The sequence below is a fragment of the Oncorhynchus kisutch genome, unplaced genomic scaffold (assembly GCF_002021735.2).
Source record: "Oncorhynchus kisutch isolate 150728-3 unplaced genomic scaffold, Okis_V2 scaffold4040, whole genome shotgun sequence".
Classification (NCBI taxonomy): domain Eukaryota; kingdom Metazoa; phylum Chordata; class Actinopteri; order Salmoniformes; family Salmonidae; genus Oncorhynchus; species Oncorhynchus kisutch.
Window position 1 is genome coordinate 313,150 of NW_022265985.1, and position 18,334 is coordinate 331,483.

Consider the following 18,334-nt stretch of genomic DNA (forward strand, 5'->3'; position numbering starts at 1 on the left):
ACCGCCCTCTCATAAATATTCTAGGTACCCAAATCCAAAAACGATCAGCGATGAAATAACAAACCTATTCGATTATATATAATCACATCTCATTTTCTTACATTTTACTTCGTAATATACTTGGTTTACAAAATGTCAACAATGCCACGTCATGATAACGGAATAGGGAAACCCTTCTGACGCTTACCTTTAGCCACTCCCCCCTGACAGGTGATTTTTACAGTAGATGACGTCATGCATCACACATACCATGACACAAATCATTGTAAAAAAAAAAAAATCTCTGTTAAATTTCTGAAATTAATATTTGAAGTAGCTACATCTTCAAATTAGTATGAATCTAAAGACATATCCTCATATACAGTTGTATGTCTTTGTGTGTTTGAGCATAACCCATCAATACAAGTGCACATCGTCCATTTCTTAGCATAAAAATAGTGTGTTTAGGGCTGTTTTTCCACCCGTCAGTGAAAGGCGACTGGTGTGAATAGTATGAGATAAGTGGGTTATTTCCCCAGGTTATAGTCCATGTCTGTAGCCAAAACACTGGCAGTGAGGGCACATTTACCGTGTTGTGGTCGTAGAACATCTAGCTGGCACACAAACAACCTGTGCGGGTGTATCTGTCACCTTGGAACATTCCAGAAAAAAATTAACCCTCTGGGGGTCAACATTTGAACAAAGATTCTCTTGTAAATCTTCATTGATACATGTCGCGGCCAAATATGTCCCTAATCTCGGAGATTATTCTAATGACATTAAATTAAATGTATGGTACCTTAGTTCCGGTTTACTTGTGATAACGACAATAGTCACGAGCCTTAGGGAGAGTATAGATACGCCAAGGTCAGTAGAGCTAACTCAAACCGGCTAATGAATGAAAGGTTGATTCGAAGGGAACAGTAAAACTGTTTCAGATTGATCACAACGTCAACAATACAATAACTACAAGATAAGGGATTGAGTTTCTTTAATCTGATAAAGAGCAGAGGTTCGTTTGACTCGGTTGTCATAGCTACAGTTTAAGTCCTGATATTCTTGCTTCACATTGTTTTCCACGAAAATCCCATTCTAAAGATTAGGCTTAGCTTAGTCAATGTTTAACACCGCTGTTCTGTTTGTCTTTCCACTGTTACAGTACGGACGACACACGCGCACACACACACACACACGCTACTCTACTTAGAGCATTACACAGCTTCTGAGTAATCACCACACGTAGAGCGTAGGCTGCTTCCTGCAACCCCACGGCTTTCAGAGGACAGCAACACATGGGATAGCTGGCATGACCTTGAAGGTGTATTGTGTTTCACTGTGAGGAGAGAGAATGTTCAGAAGGCTTTTATCCTTCACAGAAGGACGCATCACTGAAGTCAGAGTGAGTGGACGAGTGACTTAGAAATTAAAGGTATCTGTGAATCGGATGATTCTGGGTTTATAAATCAGTTTCGCAGAAGGGTCGCCGTAGTTTAACGTCCTGTACTTTGGTCTCTCCTGCTTTTCTGTCTGTAGTCTTTCTGGCTCTGCAACACTTGAACCACGCATAGTGATGACATCATCTTTATGTGACATCACAGAGCTACCCTGCCCCTCCCCCTCCTGACATGTCACCTCCCCCTCCCCACTTTGCAGTGCCATGAGGACATTTACTTCCTGTTTGGCTTCATGTGGGCGGTGCTCCTGGTTGGACGTTGTGGGCGCTGATGGCAGGAAGCAAAGGTCAAGATCAGGGGTGGTGGGGACAGAGGTCATGACATCAGGGGTCGTAGATTCAGAAGGTGGGGGTGAGAGGCTGGCGTTATGGGCCTGGCCCAGTTCTGATGGTTCTGATTCTGAGCCGTGGGCCCTCCTAGGGATGGGGTATCTGGGCTGGCCTCTCTGGGTGGACCGGGGTTGGGGTGGATCCATGTACTGTTTTTTACAGGGGTAGGAGAGATGTGAGCCTTCCAGGGTCCTGGTTTTGGACCCTAACCCTGAGTATTTCTGTGCTGGTGGATCCACAGAGGAAGCTAGTGCCCACACAGGAGGACAAGGGAGCAGCGTTGCCAGGTACCCAGACTGCAAGGCCTCTACCTCAGGTATCCCTACCTGGGGTGCTGGGGGAGACCACTGGACCACTGCAGCAGAGCAGAGCAGCTCTACCTGCACATAGCTGAGCTCCTGACCTAAGACCTGTACCTTTAATTCCTTATCTGAAACCTGTGCCTTGACCTCCTGACCTGTAACCTGTGCCTTGAGCTCCTGACCTGAAACTTCAACTTCACTGTCTTGATCAGGATCCTGATTTTCCTGATGTGAAGCCTGTACCACCACTTCCTGACCCACTGAGGCCTTAACTTCAATGTTTTCACTCTGAACCTTTAGCTCCTTGTTAAATTCTGAACCATGGCCTTCTCGTCTTTGACCTGAGCTAACAATCTGTTCTTGGTTCGTACCCAGAGTCTCTACCTGTTGGTTCGTACCCAGAGTCTCTACTTGTTGGTTCGTACCCAGAGTCTCTACCTGTTGGTTCATACCCAGAGTCTCTACCTGTTGGTTCATACCCAGAGTCTCTACCTGTTGGTTCGTACCCTGAATCTCTACCTGTTGGTTCGTACCCAGAGTCTCTACCTGTTGATTAGCACCGCAAACTTCTACCTCCTTAATTGAATCCTGAATCTGACCTTCAGTTTCTTGATCTGAACCTGGAGCCCTTATCTGCTTATTGACTACAGAGTGACCTTTCACCTTCTGATTCCAGTTCCTCCCTTTTCTGTGTTGAAGTGAATCCTTCAGACCAGCTACTGTCTTCTCTGATCCTCTATCTCCTTCCTGTACTCCATAGGGGTTCTCTTTCCTCTGCTGTCCCCAGCCTTTACTCTTAACCTGTTGCTTCACTGAACTCTGACCTTTGACGGGTTGACCTGGTTGACCTAAGCACTGTTGTCCCTCTGCTTCCTGACGACTCACTAATTCTTTGACACGTCCAGAGGAGCTGGTACCAGGAGAGGAGCTTTTCTTCTGGCAACTCACGTCACTTCCCCGGTGCACCGTCACCATGGTTTCAAACTTGTCCATTATGGCAGACAGTAGCTGCCCCTTGCCGATTGCTCGGGGTCTTTTCGATGCTCCTCCCACCTGTGTGGCCCCTCCCCTCTCTTTCTGCGTTGCTGCGGCAAACCTGGCCATCACATCCTTAACAGTGTTCCCCTTTCTCACTCCACGTCCTGTTTTGGGAAAGCAGCCCTCAACCTGTCCACTAGGGGCCTCTCTGCCATGGCTCTGGCTCCCACAGCCTCCCCCTCTGGAGGACAGTGCCAGGGCCCCCACCTCCCGGCGGTGAGTGAGCGGAGGGTTGGGGGTGTTCCTCAGGAACTTGGCCTGGAGAAGCTGGAAGGAGGTGAGGCGTCTAGAGACGTCGCTCCCTGCTGGTCGACCTCCACACCTGCTGAACTGGGGCACCTCCAACCCCACACTGACCTCCAGCCCTAACCTCTCAGGGGGCCTCGCGGTGGGGCTCCGGCCGGGCAGGTCCTGGGTTAAGTAGTGGAGCAGGCTCTCCAGAACCCCTCTGAGCTCCGGGCGGGTCGTCCGGTCCCAAACCAGCCTCCTCAGGGTTCTGGTGTCCACAATGAGGCCTGATGGCCCTGCATTCGCTGCTCTCTCTGCTCTGTAGGGAAACATAAGGGCCTAGCTTTGTTCTCAGGACAGAACAGGGAACATAGAAATAGAATCTAGATTGTATTTCTGTGACGGAAACATCCTGTGATAGGGCTTACTAACCTCGACCATCTCTGTACAACTATAACCTCTACCATCTCTGTACAACTATAACCTCTACCATCTCTGTACTACTATAACCTCTACCATCTCTGTACTACTATAACCTCTACCATCTCTGTACTACTATAACCTCTACCATCTCTGTACTATAACCTCTACCATCTCTGTACTATAACCTCTACCATCTCTGTACTACTATAACCTCTACCATCTCTGTACTACTATAACCTCTACCATCTCTGTACAACTATAACCTCTACCATCTCTGTACTACTATAACCTCTACCATCTCTGTACTATAACCTCTACCATCTCTGTACTATAACCTCTACCATCTCTGTACTATAACCTCTACCATCTCTGTACTATAGCAACCTCTATAATCTCTGTACTATAACCTCTACCATCTCTGTACTATAACCTCTACCATCTCTGTACCTATATAACCTCTACCATCTCTGTACCTATATAACCTCTACCATCTCTGTACTATAAACTCTACCATCTCTGTACTGTAACCTCTACCATCTCTGTACTACTATAACCTCTACCATCTCTGTACTGTAACCTCTACCATCTCTGTACTATAACCTCTACCATCTCTGTACTATAACCTCTACCATCTCTGTACTATAACCTCTACCATCTCTGTACTATAACCTCTACCATCTCTGTACTACTATAACCTCTACCATCTCTGTACTACTATAACCTCTACCATCTCTGTACTACTATAACCTCTACCATCTCTGTACTACTATAACCTCTACCATCTCTGTACTATAACCTCTACCATCTCTGTACTACTATAACCTCTACCATCTCTGTACTATAACCTCTACCATCTCTGTACTACTATAACCTCTACCATCTCTGTACTACTATAACCTCTACCATCTCTGTACTACTATAACCTCTACCATCTCTGTACTACTATAACCTCTACCATCTCTGTACTACTATAACCTCTACCATCTCTGTACTACTATAACCTCTACCATCTCTGTACTATAACCTCTACCATCTCTGTACTACTATAACCTCTACCATCTCTGTACTACTATAACCTCTACCATCTCTGTACTACTATAACCTCTACCATCTCTGTACTACTATAACCTCTACCATCTCTGTACTACTATAACCTCTACCATCTCTGTACTACTATAACCTCTATCATCTCTGTACTACTATAACCTCTACCATCTCTGTACTACTATAACCTCTACCATCTCTGTACTATAACCTCTACCATCTCTGTACTATAACCTCTATCATCTCTGTACTATAACCTCTATCATCTCTGTACTACTATAACCTCTATCATCTCTGTACTACTATAACCTCTACCATCTCTGTACTATAACCTCTACCATCTCTGTACTATAACCTCTACCATCTCTGTACTATAACCTCTACCATCTCTGTACTATAACCTCTACCATCTCTGTACTATAACCTCTACCATCTCTGTACTATAACCTCTACCATCTCTGTACTACTATAACCTCTACCATCTCTGTACCTATATAACCTCTACCATCTCTGTACCTATATAACCTCTACCATCTCTGTACTATAAACTCTACCATCTCTGTACTGTAACCTCTACCATCTCTGTACTGTAACCTCTACCATCTCTGTACTGTAACCTCTACCATCTCTGTACTATACCTCTACCATCTCTGTACTATAACCTCTACCATCTCTGTACTATACCTCTACCATCTCTGTACTATAACCTCTACCATCTCTGTACTACTATAACCTCTACCATCTCTGTACTACTATAACCTCTACCATCTCTGTACTACTATAACCTCTACCATCTCTGTACTATACCTCTACCATCTCTGTACTACTATAACCTCTACCATCTCTGTACTATAACCTCTACCATCTCTGTACTACTATAACCTCTACCATCTCTGTACTATAACCTCTACCATCTCTGTACTATAACCTCTACCATCTCTGTACTACTATAACCTCTACCATCTCTGTACTATAACCTCTACCATCTCTGTACTACTATAACCTCTACCATCTCTGTACTATAACCTCTACCATCTCTGTACTATAACCTCTACCATCTCTGTACTATAACCTCTATCATCTCTGTACTACTATAACCTCTACCATCTCTGTACTATAACCTCTACCATCTCTGTACTACTATAACCTCTACCATCTCTGTACTACTATAACCTCTATCATCTCTGTACTACTATAACCTCTACCATCTCTGTACTACTATAACCTCTACCATCTCTGTACTACTATAACCTCTATCATCTCTGTACTACTATAACCTCTACCATCTCTGTACTACTATAACCTCTACCATCTCTGTACTATAACCTCTACCATCTCTGTACTACTATAACCTCTACCATCTCTGTACTATAACCTCTACCATCTCTGTACTACTATAACCTCTACCATCTCTGTACTATAACCTCTACCATCTCTGTACTATAACCTCTACCATCTCTGTACTACTATAACCTCTACCATCTCTGTACTATAACCTCTACCATCTCTGTACTACTATAACCTCTACCATCTCTGTACTATAACCTCTACCATCTCTGTACTATAACCTCTACCATCTCTGTACTATAACCTCTATCATCTCTGTACTACTATAACCTCTACCATCTCTGTACTATAACCTCTACCATCTCTGTACTACTATAACCTCTACCATCTCTGTACTACTATAACCTCTATCATCTCTGTACTACTATAACCTCTACCATCTCTGTACTACTATAACCTCTACCATCTCTGTACTATAACCTCTACCATCTCTGTACTACTATAACCTCTACCATCTCTGTACTATAACCTCTACCATCTCTGTACTACTATAACCTCTACCATCTCTGTACTATAACCTCTACCATCTCTGTACTACTATAACCTCTACCATCTCTGTACTACTATAACCTCTACCATCTCTGTACTATAACCTCTACCATCTCTGTACTATAACCTCTACCATCTCTGTACTACTATAACCTCTACCATCTCTGTACTACTATAACCTCTACCATCTCTGTACTATAACCTCTACCATCTCTGTACTACTATAACCTCTACCATCTCTGTACTATAACCTCTACCATCTCTGTACTACTATAACCTCTACCATCTCTGTACTATAACCTCTACCATCTCTGTACTATAACCTCTACCATCTCTGTACTATAACCTCTATCATCTCTGTACTACTATAACCTCTATCATCTCTGTACTACTATAACCTCTATCATCTCTGTACTACTATAACCTCTACCATCTCTGTACTATAACCTCTACCATCTCTGTACCATAACCTCTATCATCTCTGTACTACTATAACCTCTATCATCTCTGTACTACTATAACCTCTACCATCTCTGTACTACTATAACCTCTACCATCTCTGTACTACTATAACCTCTATCATCTCTGTACTACTATAACCTCTACCATCTCTGTACTACTATAACCTCTACCATCTCTGTACTATAACCTCTACCATCTCTGTACTACTATAACCTCTACCATCTCTGTACTATAACCTCTACCATCTCTGTACTATAACCTCTACCATCTCTGTACTACTATAACCTCTACCATCTCTGTACTATAACCTCTACCATCTCTGTACTACTATAACCTCTACCATCTCTGTACTATAACCTCTACCATCTCTGTACTATAACCTCTACCATCTCTGTACTATAACCTCTATCATCTCTGTACTACTATAACCTCTACCATCTCTGTACTATAACCTCTACCATCTCTGTACTACTATAACCTCTACCATCTCTGTACTACTATAACCTCTATCATCTCTGTACTACTATAACCTCTACCATCTCTGTACTACTATAACCTCTACCATCTCTGTACTATAACCTCTACCATCTCTGTACTACTATAACCTCTACCATCTCTGTACTATAACCTCTACCATCTCTGTACTACTATAACCTCTACCATCTCTGTACTATAACCTCTACCATCTCTGTACTACTATAACCTCTACCATCTCTGTACTACTATAACCTCTACCATCTCTGTACTATAACCTCTACCATCTCTGTACTATAACCTCTACCATCTCTGTACTACTATAACCTCTACCATCTCTGTACTACTATAACCTCTACCATCTCTGTACTATAACCTCTACCATCTCTGTACTACTATAACCTCTACCATCTCTGTACTATAACCTCTACCATCTCTGTACTACTATAACCTCTACCATCTCTGTACTATAACCTCTACCATCTCTGTACTATAACCTCTACCATCTCTGTACTATAACCTCTATCATCTCTGTACTACTATAACCTCTACCATCTCTGTACTATAACCTCTATCATCTCTGTACTACTATAACCTCTACCATCTCTGTACTATAACCTCTACCATCTCTGTACCATAACCTCTATCATCTCTGTACTACTATAACCTCTATCATCTCTGTACTACTATAACCTCTACCATCTCTGTACTATAACCTCTACCATCTCTGTACTACTATAACCTCTACCATCTCTGTACTACTATAACCTCTACCATCTCTGTACTATAACCTCTACCATCTCTGTACTATAACCTCTACCATCTCTGTACTATAACCTCTACCATCTCTGTACTATAACCTCTACCATCTCTGTACTACTATAACCTCTACCATCTCTGTACTACTATAACCTCTACCATCTCTGTACTACTATAACCTCTACCATCTCTGTACTACTATAACTATAACCTCTACCATCTCTGTACTACTATAACCTCTACCATGGACAATTCATTCTTTATACATGACAGAATATTCATTCCTTGTTCAGTACAGCAGCAGATTTAGGGATGATTTAGATTTTAGACTGTTGATGTGTAACAGGGACTGTGTAGTTGATGTGTAACAGGGACTGTTTAGTTGATGTGTAACAGGGACTGTGTAGTTGATGTGTAACAGGGACTGTTTAGTTGATGTGTAACAGGGACTGTGTAGTTGATGTGTAACAGGGACTGTGTAGTTGATGTGTAACATGGACTGTGTAGTTGATGTGTAACAGGGACTGTGTAGTTGATGTGTAACAGGGACTGTGTAGTTGATGTGTAACAGGGACTGTGTAGTTGATGTGTAACAGGGACTGTTTAGTTGATGTGTAACAGGGACTGTGTAGTTGATCTATAACAGGGACTGTGTAGTTGATGTGTAACAGGGACTGTGTAGTTGATGTGTAACAGGGACTGTGTAGTTGATGTGTAACAGGGACTGTGTAGTTGATCTGTAACAGGGACTGTGTAGTTGATGTGTAACAGGGACTGTGTAGTTGATGTGTAACAGGGACTGTTTAGTTGATGTGTAACAGGGACTGTTTAGTTGATGTGTAACAGGGACTGTGTAGTTGATCTGTAACAGGGACTGTGTAGTTGATGTGTAACAGGGACTGTGTAGTTGATGTGTAACAGGGACTGTTTAGTTGATGTGTAACAGGGACTGTGTAGTTGATGTGTAACAGGGACTGTTTAGTTGATGTGTAACAGGGACTGTTTAGTTGATGTGTAACAGGGACTGTGTAGTTTATCTATAACAGGGACTGTTTAGTTTATGTGTAACAGGGACTGTGTAGATGATGTGTAACAGGGACTGTGTAGTTGGTGTAACAGGGACTGTGTAGTTGATGTGTAACAGGGACTGTTTAGTTGATGTGTAACAGGGACTGTTTAGCTGATGTGTAACAGGGACTGTGTAGTTGATGTGTAACAGGGACTGTGTAGTTGATGTGTAACAGGGACTGTGTAGTTGATGTGTAACAGGGACTGTTTAGTTGATGTGTAACAGGGACTGTTTAGTTGATGTGTAACAGGGACTGTTTAGTTGATGTGTAACAGTTGATGTGTAACAGGGACTGTTTAGTTGATCTATAACAGGGACTGTGTAGTTGATGTGTAACAGGGACTGTTTAGTTGATCTATAACAGGGACTGTGTAGTTGATGTGTAACAGGGACTGTTTAGTTGATCTGTAGCAGGGACTGTTTAGTTGATCTATAACAGGGACTGTGTAGTTGATGTGTAACAGGGACTGTGTAGTTGATGTGTAACAGGGACTGTGTAGTTGATGTGTAACAGGGACTGTTTAGTTGATGTGTAACAGGGACTGTGTAGTTGATGTGTAACAGGGACTGTTTAGTTGATGTGTAACAGGGACTGTTTAGTTGATGTGTAACAGGGACTGTGTAGTTGATCTATAACAGGGACTGTTTAGTTGATGTGTAACAGGGACTGTGTAGTTGATGTGTAACAGGGACTGTGTAGTTGATGTGTAACAGGGACTGTGTAGTTGATGTGTAACAGGGACTGTTTAGTTGATGTGTAACAGGGACTGTTTAGCTGATGTGTAACAGGGACTGTGTAGTTGATGTGTAACAGGGACTGTGTAGTTGATGTGTAACAGGGACTGTGTAGTTGATGTGTAACAGGGACTGTGTAGTTGATGTGTAACAGGGACTGTTTAGTTGATGTGTAACAGTTGATGTGTAACAGGGACTGTTTAGTTGATCTATAACAGGGACTGTGTAGTTGATGTGTAACAGGGACTGTTTAGTTGATCTATAACAGGGACTGTGTAGTTGATGTGTAACAGGGACTGTTTAGTTGATCTGTAGCAGGGACTGTTTAGTTGATCTATAACAGGGACTGTGTAGTTGATGTGTAACAGGGACTGTGTAGTTGATGTGTAACAGGGACTGTGTAGTTGATGTGTAACAGGGACTGTTTTAGTTTATGTGTAACAGGGACTGTTTAGTTGATCTATAACAGGTTGATCTGTAACAGGGACTGTTTAGTTGATCTATAACAGGGACTGTGTAGTTGATGTGTAGCAGGGACTGTTTAGTTAATCTATAACAGGGACTGTGTAGTTGATGTGTAACAGGGACTGTGTAGTTGATGTGTAACAGGGACTGTTTTAGTTGATCTGTAGCAGGGACTGTTTAGTTGATCTAACAGGGACTGTTTAGTTGATCTGTAACAGGGACTGTTTAGTTGATGTGTAGCAGGGACTGTTTAGTTCATCTATAACAGGGACTGTGTAGTTGATGTGTAACAGGGACTGTTTAGTTTGTCTGTAACAGGGAAGTGGGGGTAAGTAGAGAAGAGAGAGAAACAGACTATTGCATAGTTTCCTAGGAACGGTGGAATGGTGGTTTCTAGGGTCCTGGTACAGTGAGGTGTCCCAATTATCTCTCCTTCCTCCCAGAGTGTGCACTTGTTCACTTCCCTTCACTGATTTGAAAGGATATGACTGGTATAAGAAATATGGTGGTGGAGTGCACACTTCAGCAGAAAGGAGGTATTGTTGGGACACTTCACCGGTGTTAGTTAGGATTGACCTCTGACCTCTACAGCATTATAAAGACAGTAGCAAAGAGAGACGCGGACCTCAGAGGTAATATATAGATATTCACTTTAATCTGATAATAACACGATTATTATCATGACACTCGTGGTGAATCCACAGCAGACAATAATAAACCAAAACATGAGACGAGTGCAAATAACAGACTAAGAGTGGATCCCAAATAGCACTACCTTTGACCTGGGCACATAGGGTTCGGGTCAAAAGTAGTGCACTATATAGGGAACATATACAATATGGGGGGGGGCAGACTAATAACAAGCCTGTAAGTTGAAATCACATTTACACAGGACCGTCTTCTTTGTCTCCAATCACATGTTTTAAACCCAGGACTGGTGTGTGTACAGTAGGTAGGGATGTTAGTTGATCCACGTTCATCTATAGATGAGAACACCTGGGGCCTCTGGAATCTATGGAATTGTTACATCACAGATCCGGTTTCGGAGTTCCAATTCTGATTCTGATTCAGTTCCACATGAATGACTTTAGTTTTTTTTTTGAAACAAAACACTTCATGGAACAGGAAAGGAACTATTCCAGAGACCCCAGCAGGAGCAGTTGAGAGAGAGGCAGAGAGGAGGGTACAGGCCGGGCTAGGGGGGCTGTAGTGCTGTGGGATGGGTAGGTAGCAGAGGAGGCTGGTAGGAGGAGATATAGAAGGACAGGCTCATTGTAATGGCTGGAATGGAATAAATGGAACAGTATCAAGCATATGTATTCCCCTTCAGCCATTACAATGAGACGTCTTCATACAGCTCCTCCCACCAGCCTCCACTTGGTAGGTAGGTAGGTGAGCAGCCAGTAGCCAGCCATGGTGGAGTCATTCATGTGTAGTTCCTATGTCGGCCAGAAGAGGGCGGTGTGGGCAGGGGGGTGTTGTTACTTCTCTGTGCTCCTCTCTGCGGAGGCTGCCTTGTACAGTTCTGCTCCGAGCTCCTCCAGCCGCATGCGTCGGTCCACATCCTGGTGCAGCCCTTCAGGGACCTGGGACAGGCCGAACAGGAGACCGTACAGACAGCCTGCTATCAGCCCTGTGGCACTGCTCTCCCCTGGGGGACACAATGACTAGGTCAGAGAAGATACTAATGGCAAGGACACACAACATACAACACACACACACACACACACACACACACACACACACACACAAATAAATATACAAACACAACAAGAACACACACACACACTTACCTACACAACTCTTATATAAACTACTTACACAGACAACAAACAAATACACACACACACAGCCCACCTCCGTGGAACATGGCGCGGCGGCAGAGCTGGGTCCAGTCGGAGCCTGAGGCCAAGAGAGCATCGTAGGCTATCATGGGAGCATCATGACCCCTCCGTCCAGCCCGGCCCTCTGAGCTCCAGCGCTTATACACCTAGAGAGAGGAGAACACACCTGAGTTAAATACTTCTACACCTGTAGAGAGGAGAACACACCTGAGTTAAATACTTCTACACCTGTAAAGGAGAACACACCTGAGTTAAATACTTCTACACCTGTAGAGAGGAGAACACACCTGAGTTAAATACTTCTACACCTGGAGAGAGGAGAACACACCTGAGTTAAATACTTCTACACCTGGAGAGAGGAGAACACACCTGAGTTAAATACTTCTACACCTGTAGAGAGGAGAACACACCTGAGTTAAATACTTCTACACCTGTAGAGAGAGGAGAACACACCTGAGTTAAATACTTCTACACCTGGAGAGAGGAGAACACACCTGAGTTAAATACTTCTACACCTGTAGAGAGGAGAACACACCTGAGTTAAATACTTCTACACCTGTAGAGAGGAGAACACACCTGAGTTAAATACTTCTACACCTGTAGAGAGAGGAGAACACACCTGAGTTAAATACTTTTACACCTGGAGAGAGGAGAACACACCTGAGTTAAATACTTCTACACCTGTAGAGAGGAGAACACACCTGAGTTAAATACCTCTACACCTGTAGAGAGGAGAACACACCTGAGTTAAATACTTCTACAACTGTAGAGAGGAGAACACACCTGAGTTAAATACTTCTACACCTGTAGAGAGGAGAACACACCTGAGTTAAATACATCTGATAAATATCTTTAAATATCCAGTTTGCCAGGTTGAATGGAACCAATGGATGACCTTGTCTGTCTCCTCAGCGTTGTAGGTGTCAGGAAACAGGGGCTTGTTCTGCCCCTCCTCCTCCACGCCTCTCTCCTCCAGGTAGAACTGCCACTTAGCCTCGAAGTAGAACCACTTCTCCTGGTACTCTGCAGTGGACACAACATACACCACCATTTAATCACACACACACACACACACACACACACACACACACACACACACACACACACACACACACACACACACACACACACACACACACACACACACACACACACACACACACACACACACACACACATACACACACACACACACACAGTCACACACACATCCACACATCCACACATCCACACACACACACATCCACACACACACACACAGTCACACACACACACACACACACACACACACACCTGCCATGTGGCGTATGGTCTTCTTACAGTACTCCTCGGCCTTGGGGATGACCTTCATGAGGTCGCGACCCCAGGTCACCAGCGGTTTGCCCTGCACCGCGTACGATGCAAACAGAGCCGTGGTCAGAGAGCCCAGGAAACCTGTTGGAATCAGCCAGGTCACTGTCATGTTATTATAGATGGTAAACCCTGTGAACCTGCTCCCAGACCTGTTGGAATCAGCCAGGTCACTGTCATGTCATTATAGATGGTAAACCCAGTGAACCTGCTCCCAGACCTGTTGCTGTTGTCTTGCCTATAGGAGTTGGTAAGACACTAACCTCGTCCCCAAGCTAATCACTAGAGCAAGTTGTGGGTCATGGTACCTGTAGGGTAGTTGTGGATCATGGTACCTGTAGGGTGGTTGTGGGTCATGGTATATGGTACCTGTAGGGTAGTTGTGGGTCATGGTATATGGTACCTGTAGGGTGGTTGTGGGTCATGGTATATGGTACCTGTAGGGTGGTTGTGGGTCATGGTATATGGGACCTGTAGGGTGGTTGTGGGTCATGGTATATGGTACCTGTAGGGTAGTTGTGGGTCATGGTATATGGTACCTGTAGGGTAGTTGTGGGTCATGGTATATGGTACCTGTAGGGTAGTTGTGGGTCATGGTATATGGTACCTGTAGGGTGGTTGTGGATCATGGTACCTGTAGGGTAGTTGTGGGTCATGGTACCTGTAGGGTAGCTGTGGGTCATGGTGTATGGTACCTGTAGGGTAGTTGTGGGTCATGGTATATGGTACCTGTAGGGTGGTTGTGGATCATGGTATATGGTACCTGTAGGGTGATTATGGGTCATGGTACCTGTAGGGTGGTTGTGGGTCATGGTATATGGTACCTGTAGGGTGGTTGTGGGTCATGGTATATGGTACCTGTAGGGGGGTTGTGGGTCATGGTACATGTAGGGTGGTTATGGGTCATGGTACCTGTAGGGTGGTTGTGGGTCATGGTATATGGTACCTGTAGGGTGGTTATGGGTCATGGTATATGGGACCTGTAGGGTGGTTGTGGGTCATGGTATATGGTACCTGTAGGGTGGTTGTGGGTCATGGTATATGGTACCTGTAGGGTGGTTGTGGGTCATGGTAGATGGTACCTGTAGGGTGGTTGTGGGTCATGGTATCTGTAGGGTAGTTGTGGGTCATGGTATATGGGAACTGTAGGGTGGTTGTGGGTCATGGTACCTGTAGGGTAGTTGTGGGTCATGGTACCTGTAGGGTAGTTGTGGGTCATGGTGTATGGTACCTGTAGGGTGGTTGTGGGTCATGGTACCTGTAGGGTGGTTGTGGGTCATGGTGTATGGTACCTGTAGGGTGGTTGTGGGTCATGGTACCTGTAGGGTAGTTGTGGGTCATGGTACCTGTAGGTTGGTTGTGGGTCATGGTGTATGGTACCTGTAGGGTGGTTGTGGGTCATGGTACCTGTAGGGTGGTTGTGGGTCATGGTGTATGGTACCTGTAGGGTGGTTGTGGGTCATGGTATATGGTACCTGTAGGGTGGTTGTGGGTCATGGTACCTGTAGGGTGGTTGTGGGTCATGGTGTATGGTACCTGTAGGGTGGTTGTGGCTCATGGTACCTGTAGGGAGGTTGTGGGTCATGGTATATGGTACCTGTAGGGTGGTTGTGGGTCATGGTATATGGTACCTGTAGGGTGGTTATGGGTCATGGTACCTGTAGGGTGGTTGTGGGTCATGGTATATGTTACCTGTAGGGTGGTTGTGGGTCATGAAATATATGGTACCTGTAGGGTGGTTGTGGGTCATGGTATATGGTACCTGTAGGGTAGTTGTGGGTCATGGTATATGGTACCTGTAGGGTGGTTGTGGGTCATGGTATATGGTACCTGTAGGGTGGTTGTAGGTCATGGTATATGGTACCTGTAGGGTGGTTGTGGGTCATGGTATCTGTAGGGTAGTTGTGGGTCATGGTATATGGGACCTGTAGGGTGGTTGTGGGTCATGGTACCTGTAGGGTAGTTGTGGGTCATGATACCTGTAGGGTAGTTGTGGGTCATGGTACCTGTAGGGTAGTTGTGGGTCATGGTACCTGTAGGGTAGTTGTGGGTCATGGTACCTGTAGGGTGGTTGTGGGTCATGGTGTATGGTACCTGTAGGGTAGTTGTGGGTCATGGTATATGGTACCTGTAGGGTGGTTGTGGGTCATGGTACCTGTAGGGTAGTTGTGGGTCATGGTATATGGTACCTGTAGGGTGGTTGTGGGTCATGGTACCTGTAGGGTAGTTGTGGGTCATGGTATATGGTACCTGTAGGGTGGTTGTGGGTCATGGTACCTGTAGGGTGGTTGTGGGTCATGGTACCTGTAGGGTAGTTGTGGGTCATGTTATATGGTACCTGTAGGGGGGTTGTGGGTCATGGTACCTGTAGGGTGGTTGTGGGTCATGGTACCTGTAGGGTGGTTGTGGGTCATGGTACCTGTAGGGTAGTTGTGGGTCATGGTACCTGTAGGGTGGTTGTGGGTCATGGTGTATGGTACCTGTAGGGTAGTTGTGGGTCATGGGGTATGGTACCTGTAGGGTAGTTGTGGGTCATGGTACCTGTAGGGTAGTTGTGGGTCATGGTACCTGAGGGTAGTTGTGGGTCATGGTACCTGTAGGGTGGTTGTGGGTCATGGTGTATGGTACCTGTAGGGTAGTTGTGGGTCATGGTATATGGTACCTGTAGGGTGGTTGTGGGTCATGGTACCTGTAGGGTAGTTGTGGGTCATGGTATATGGTACCTGTAGGGTGGTTGTGGGTCATGGTACCTGTAGGGTGGTTGTGGGTCATGGTACCTGTAGGGTAGTTGTGGGTCATGTTATATGGTACCTGTAGGGGGGTTGTGGGTCATGGTACCTGTAGGGTGGTTGTGGGTCATGGTACCTGTAGGGTAGTTGTGGGTCATGGTATATGGTACATGTAGGGTGGTTGTGGGTCATGGTACCTGTATGGTAGTTGTGGGTCATGGTACCTGTAGGGTAGTTGTGGGTCATGGTGTATGGTACCTGTAGGGTGGTTGTGGGTCATAGTACCTGTAGGGTAGTTGTGGGTCATGGTACCTGTAGGGTGGTTGTGGGTCATGGTATATGGTACATGTAGGGTGGTTGTGGGTCATGGTACCTGTAGGGTAGTTGTGGGTCATGGTACCTGTAGGGTAGTTGTGGGTCATGGTGTATGGTACCTGTAGGGTGGTTGTGGGTCATAGTACCTGTAGGGTAGTTGTGGGTCATGGTACCTGTAGGGTGGTTGTGGGTCATGGTGTATGGTACCTGTAGGGTGGTTGTGGGTCATGGTATATGTAGGGTGGTTGTGGGTCATGGTACCTGTAGGGTGGTTGTGGGTCATGGTGTATGGTACCTGTAGGGTGGTTGTGGGTCATGGTATATGGTACCTGTAGGGTGGTTGTGGGTCATGGTGTATGGTACCTGTAGGGTGGTTGTGGGTCATGGTATATGGTACCTGTAGGGTGGTTGTGGGTCATGGTATATGGTACCTGTAGGGTGGTTGTGGGTCATGGTACCTGTAGGGTAGTTGTGGGTCATGGTATATGGGACCTGTAGGGTGGTTGTGGGTCATGGTACCTGTAGGGTAGTTGTGGGTCATGGTACCTGTAGGGTAGTTGTGGGTCATGGTACCTGTAGGGTAGTTGTGGATCATGGTACCTGTAGGGTGGTTGTGGGTCATGGTGTATGGTACCTGTAGGGTAGTTGTGGGTCATGGTATATGGTACCTGTAGGGTGGTTGTGGGTCATGGTACCTGTAGGGTAGTTGTGGGTCATGGTACCTGTAGGGTGGTTGTGGGTCATGGTGTATGGTACCTGTAGGGTGGTTGTGGGTCATGGTATATGGTACCTGTAGGGTGGTTATGGGTCATGGTACCTGTAGGGTGGTTGTGGGTCATGGTATATGGTACCTGTAGGGTGGTTATGGGTCATGGTATATGGTACCTGTAGGGTGGTTGTGGGTCATGGTACCTGTAGGGTAGTTGTGGGTCATGGTACCTGTAGGGTGGTTGTGGGTCATGGTGTATGGTACCTGTAGGGTGGTTGTGGGTCATGGTATATGGTACCTGTAGGGTGGTTGTGGGTCATGGTACCTGTAGGGTAGTTGTGGGTCATGGTATATGGGACCTGTAGGGTGGTTGTGGGTCATGGTACCTGTAGGGTAGTTGTGGGTCATGGTACCTGTAGGGTAGTTGTGGGTCATGGTACCTGTAGGACGGTTGTGGGTCATGGTACCTGTAGGGTGGTTGTGGGTCATGGGACCTGCAGGGTAGTTGTGGGTCATGGTATATGGTACCTGTAGGGTGGTTGTTGGTCATGGTATATGGGACCAGTAGGGTGGTTATGGGTCATGGTATATGGGACCTGTAGGGTGGTTGTGGGTCATGGTACCTGTAGGGTAGTTGTGGGTCATGGTATATGGGACCTGTAGGGTGGTTGTGGGTCATGGTACCTGTAGGGTAGTTGTGGGTCATAGTACTTGTAGGGTAGTTGTGGGTCATGGTACCTGTAGGGTGGTTGTGGGTCATGGTGTATGGTACCTGTAGGGTAGTTGTGGG

The 18,334-nt window shown here is 45.4% G+C and overlaps 1 protein-coding gene across 1 annotated transcript; it reads right to left on the reverse strand.

The window, feature by feature from the left end:
* Positions 1-264: 264 nt before the first annotated feature.
* LOC109888065 (uncharacterized) lies at positions 265-14,270 on the reverse strand. Its single transcript, XM_031821959.1, has 6 exons — positions 14,263-14,270; positions 13,735-13,875; positions 13,337-13,464; positions 12,455-12,587; positions 12,083-12,248; positions 265-3,649 (listed from the first exon to the last, which is right to left on the reverse strand). The coding sequence occupies exons 2-6, from the start codon at positions 13,790-13,792 to the stop codon at positions 1,396-1,398; spliced, it is 2,739 nt and encodes a 912-aa protein (XP_031677819.1). The 5' UTR covers positions 13,793-13,875; positions 14,263-14,270; the 3' UTR covers positions 265-1,395.
* Positions 14,271-18,334: the final 4,064 nt, after the last annotated feature.

What these genes read in the sequence shown, in the direction of transcription:
- LOC109888065 (XM_031821959.1), bottom strand. Translation starts at nt 13,792, where the DNA reads ATGAAGGTCATCCCCAAGGCCGAGGAGTACTGTAAGAAGACCATACGC. An exon ending in ACGCTGAGGAGACAGACAAG is followed by an intron (nt 12,588 to 13,336) that starts GTCATCCATTGG and finishes TCCTCTCTCTAG; the next exon opens with GTGTATAAGCGCTGGAGCTC. An exon ending in CCGCGCCATGTTCCACGGAG is followed by an intron (nt 12,249 to 12,454) that starts GTGGGCTGTGTG and finishes TGTGTCCCCCAG; the next exon opens with GGGAGAGCAGTGCCACAGGG.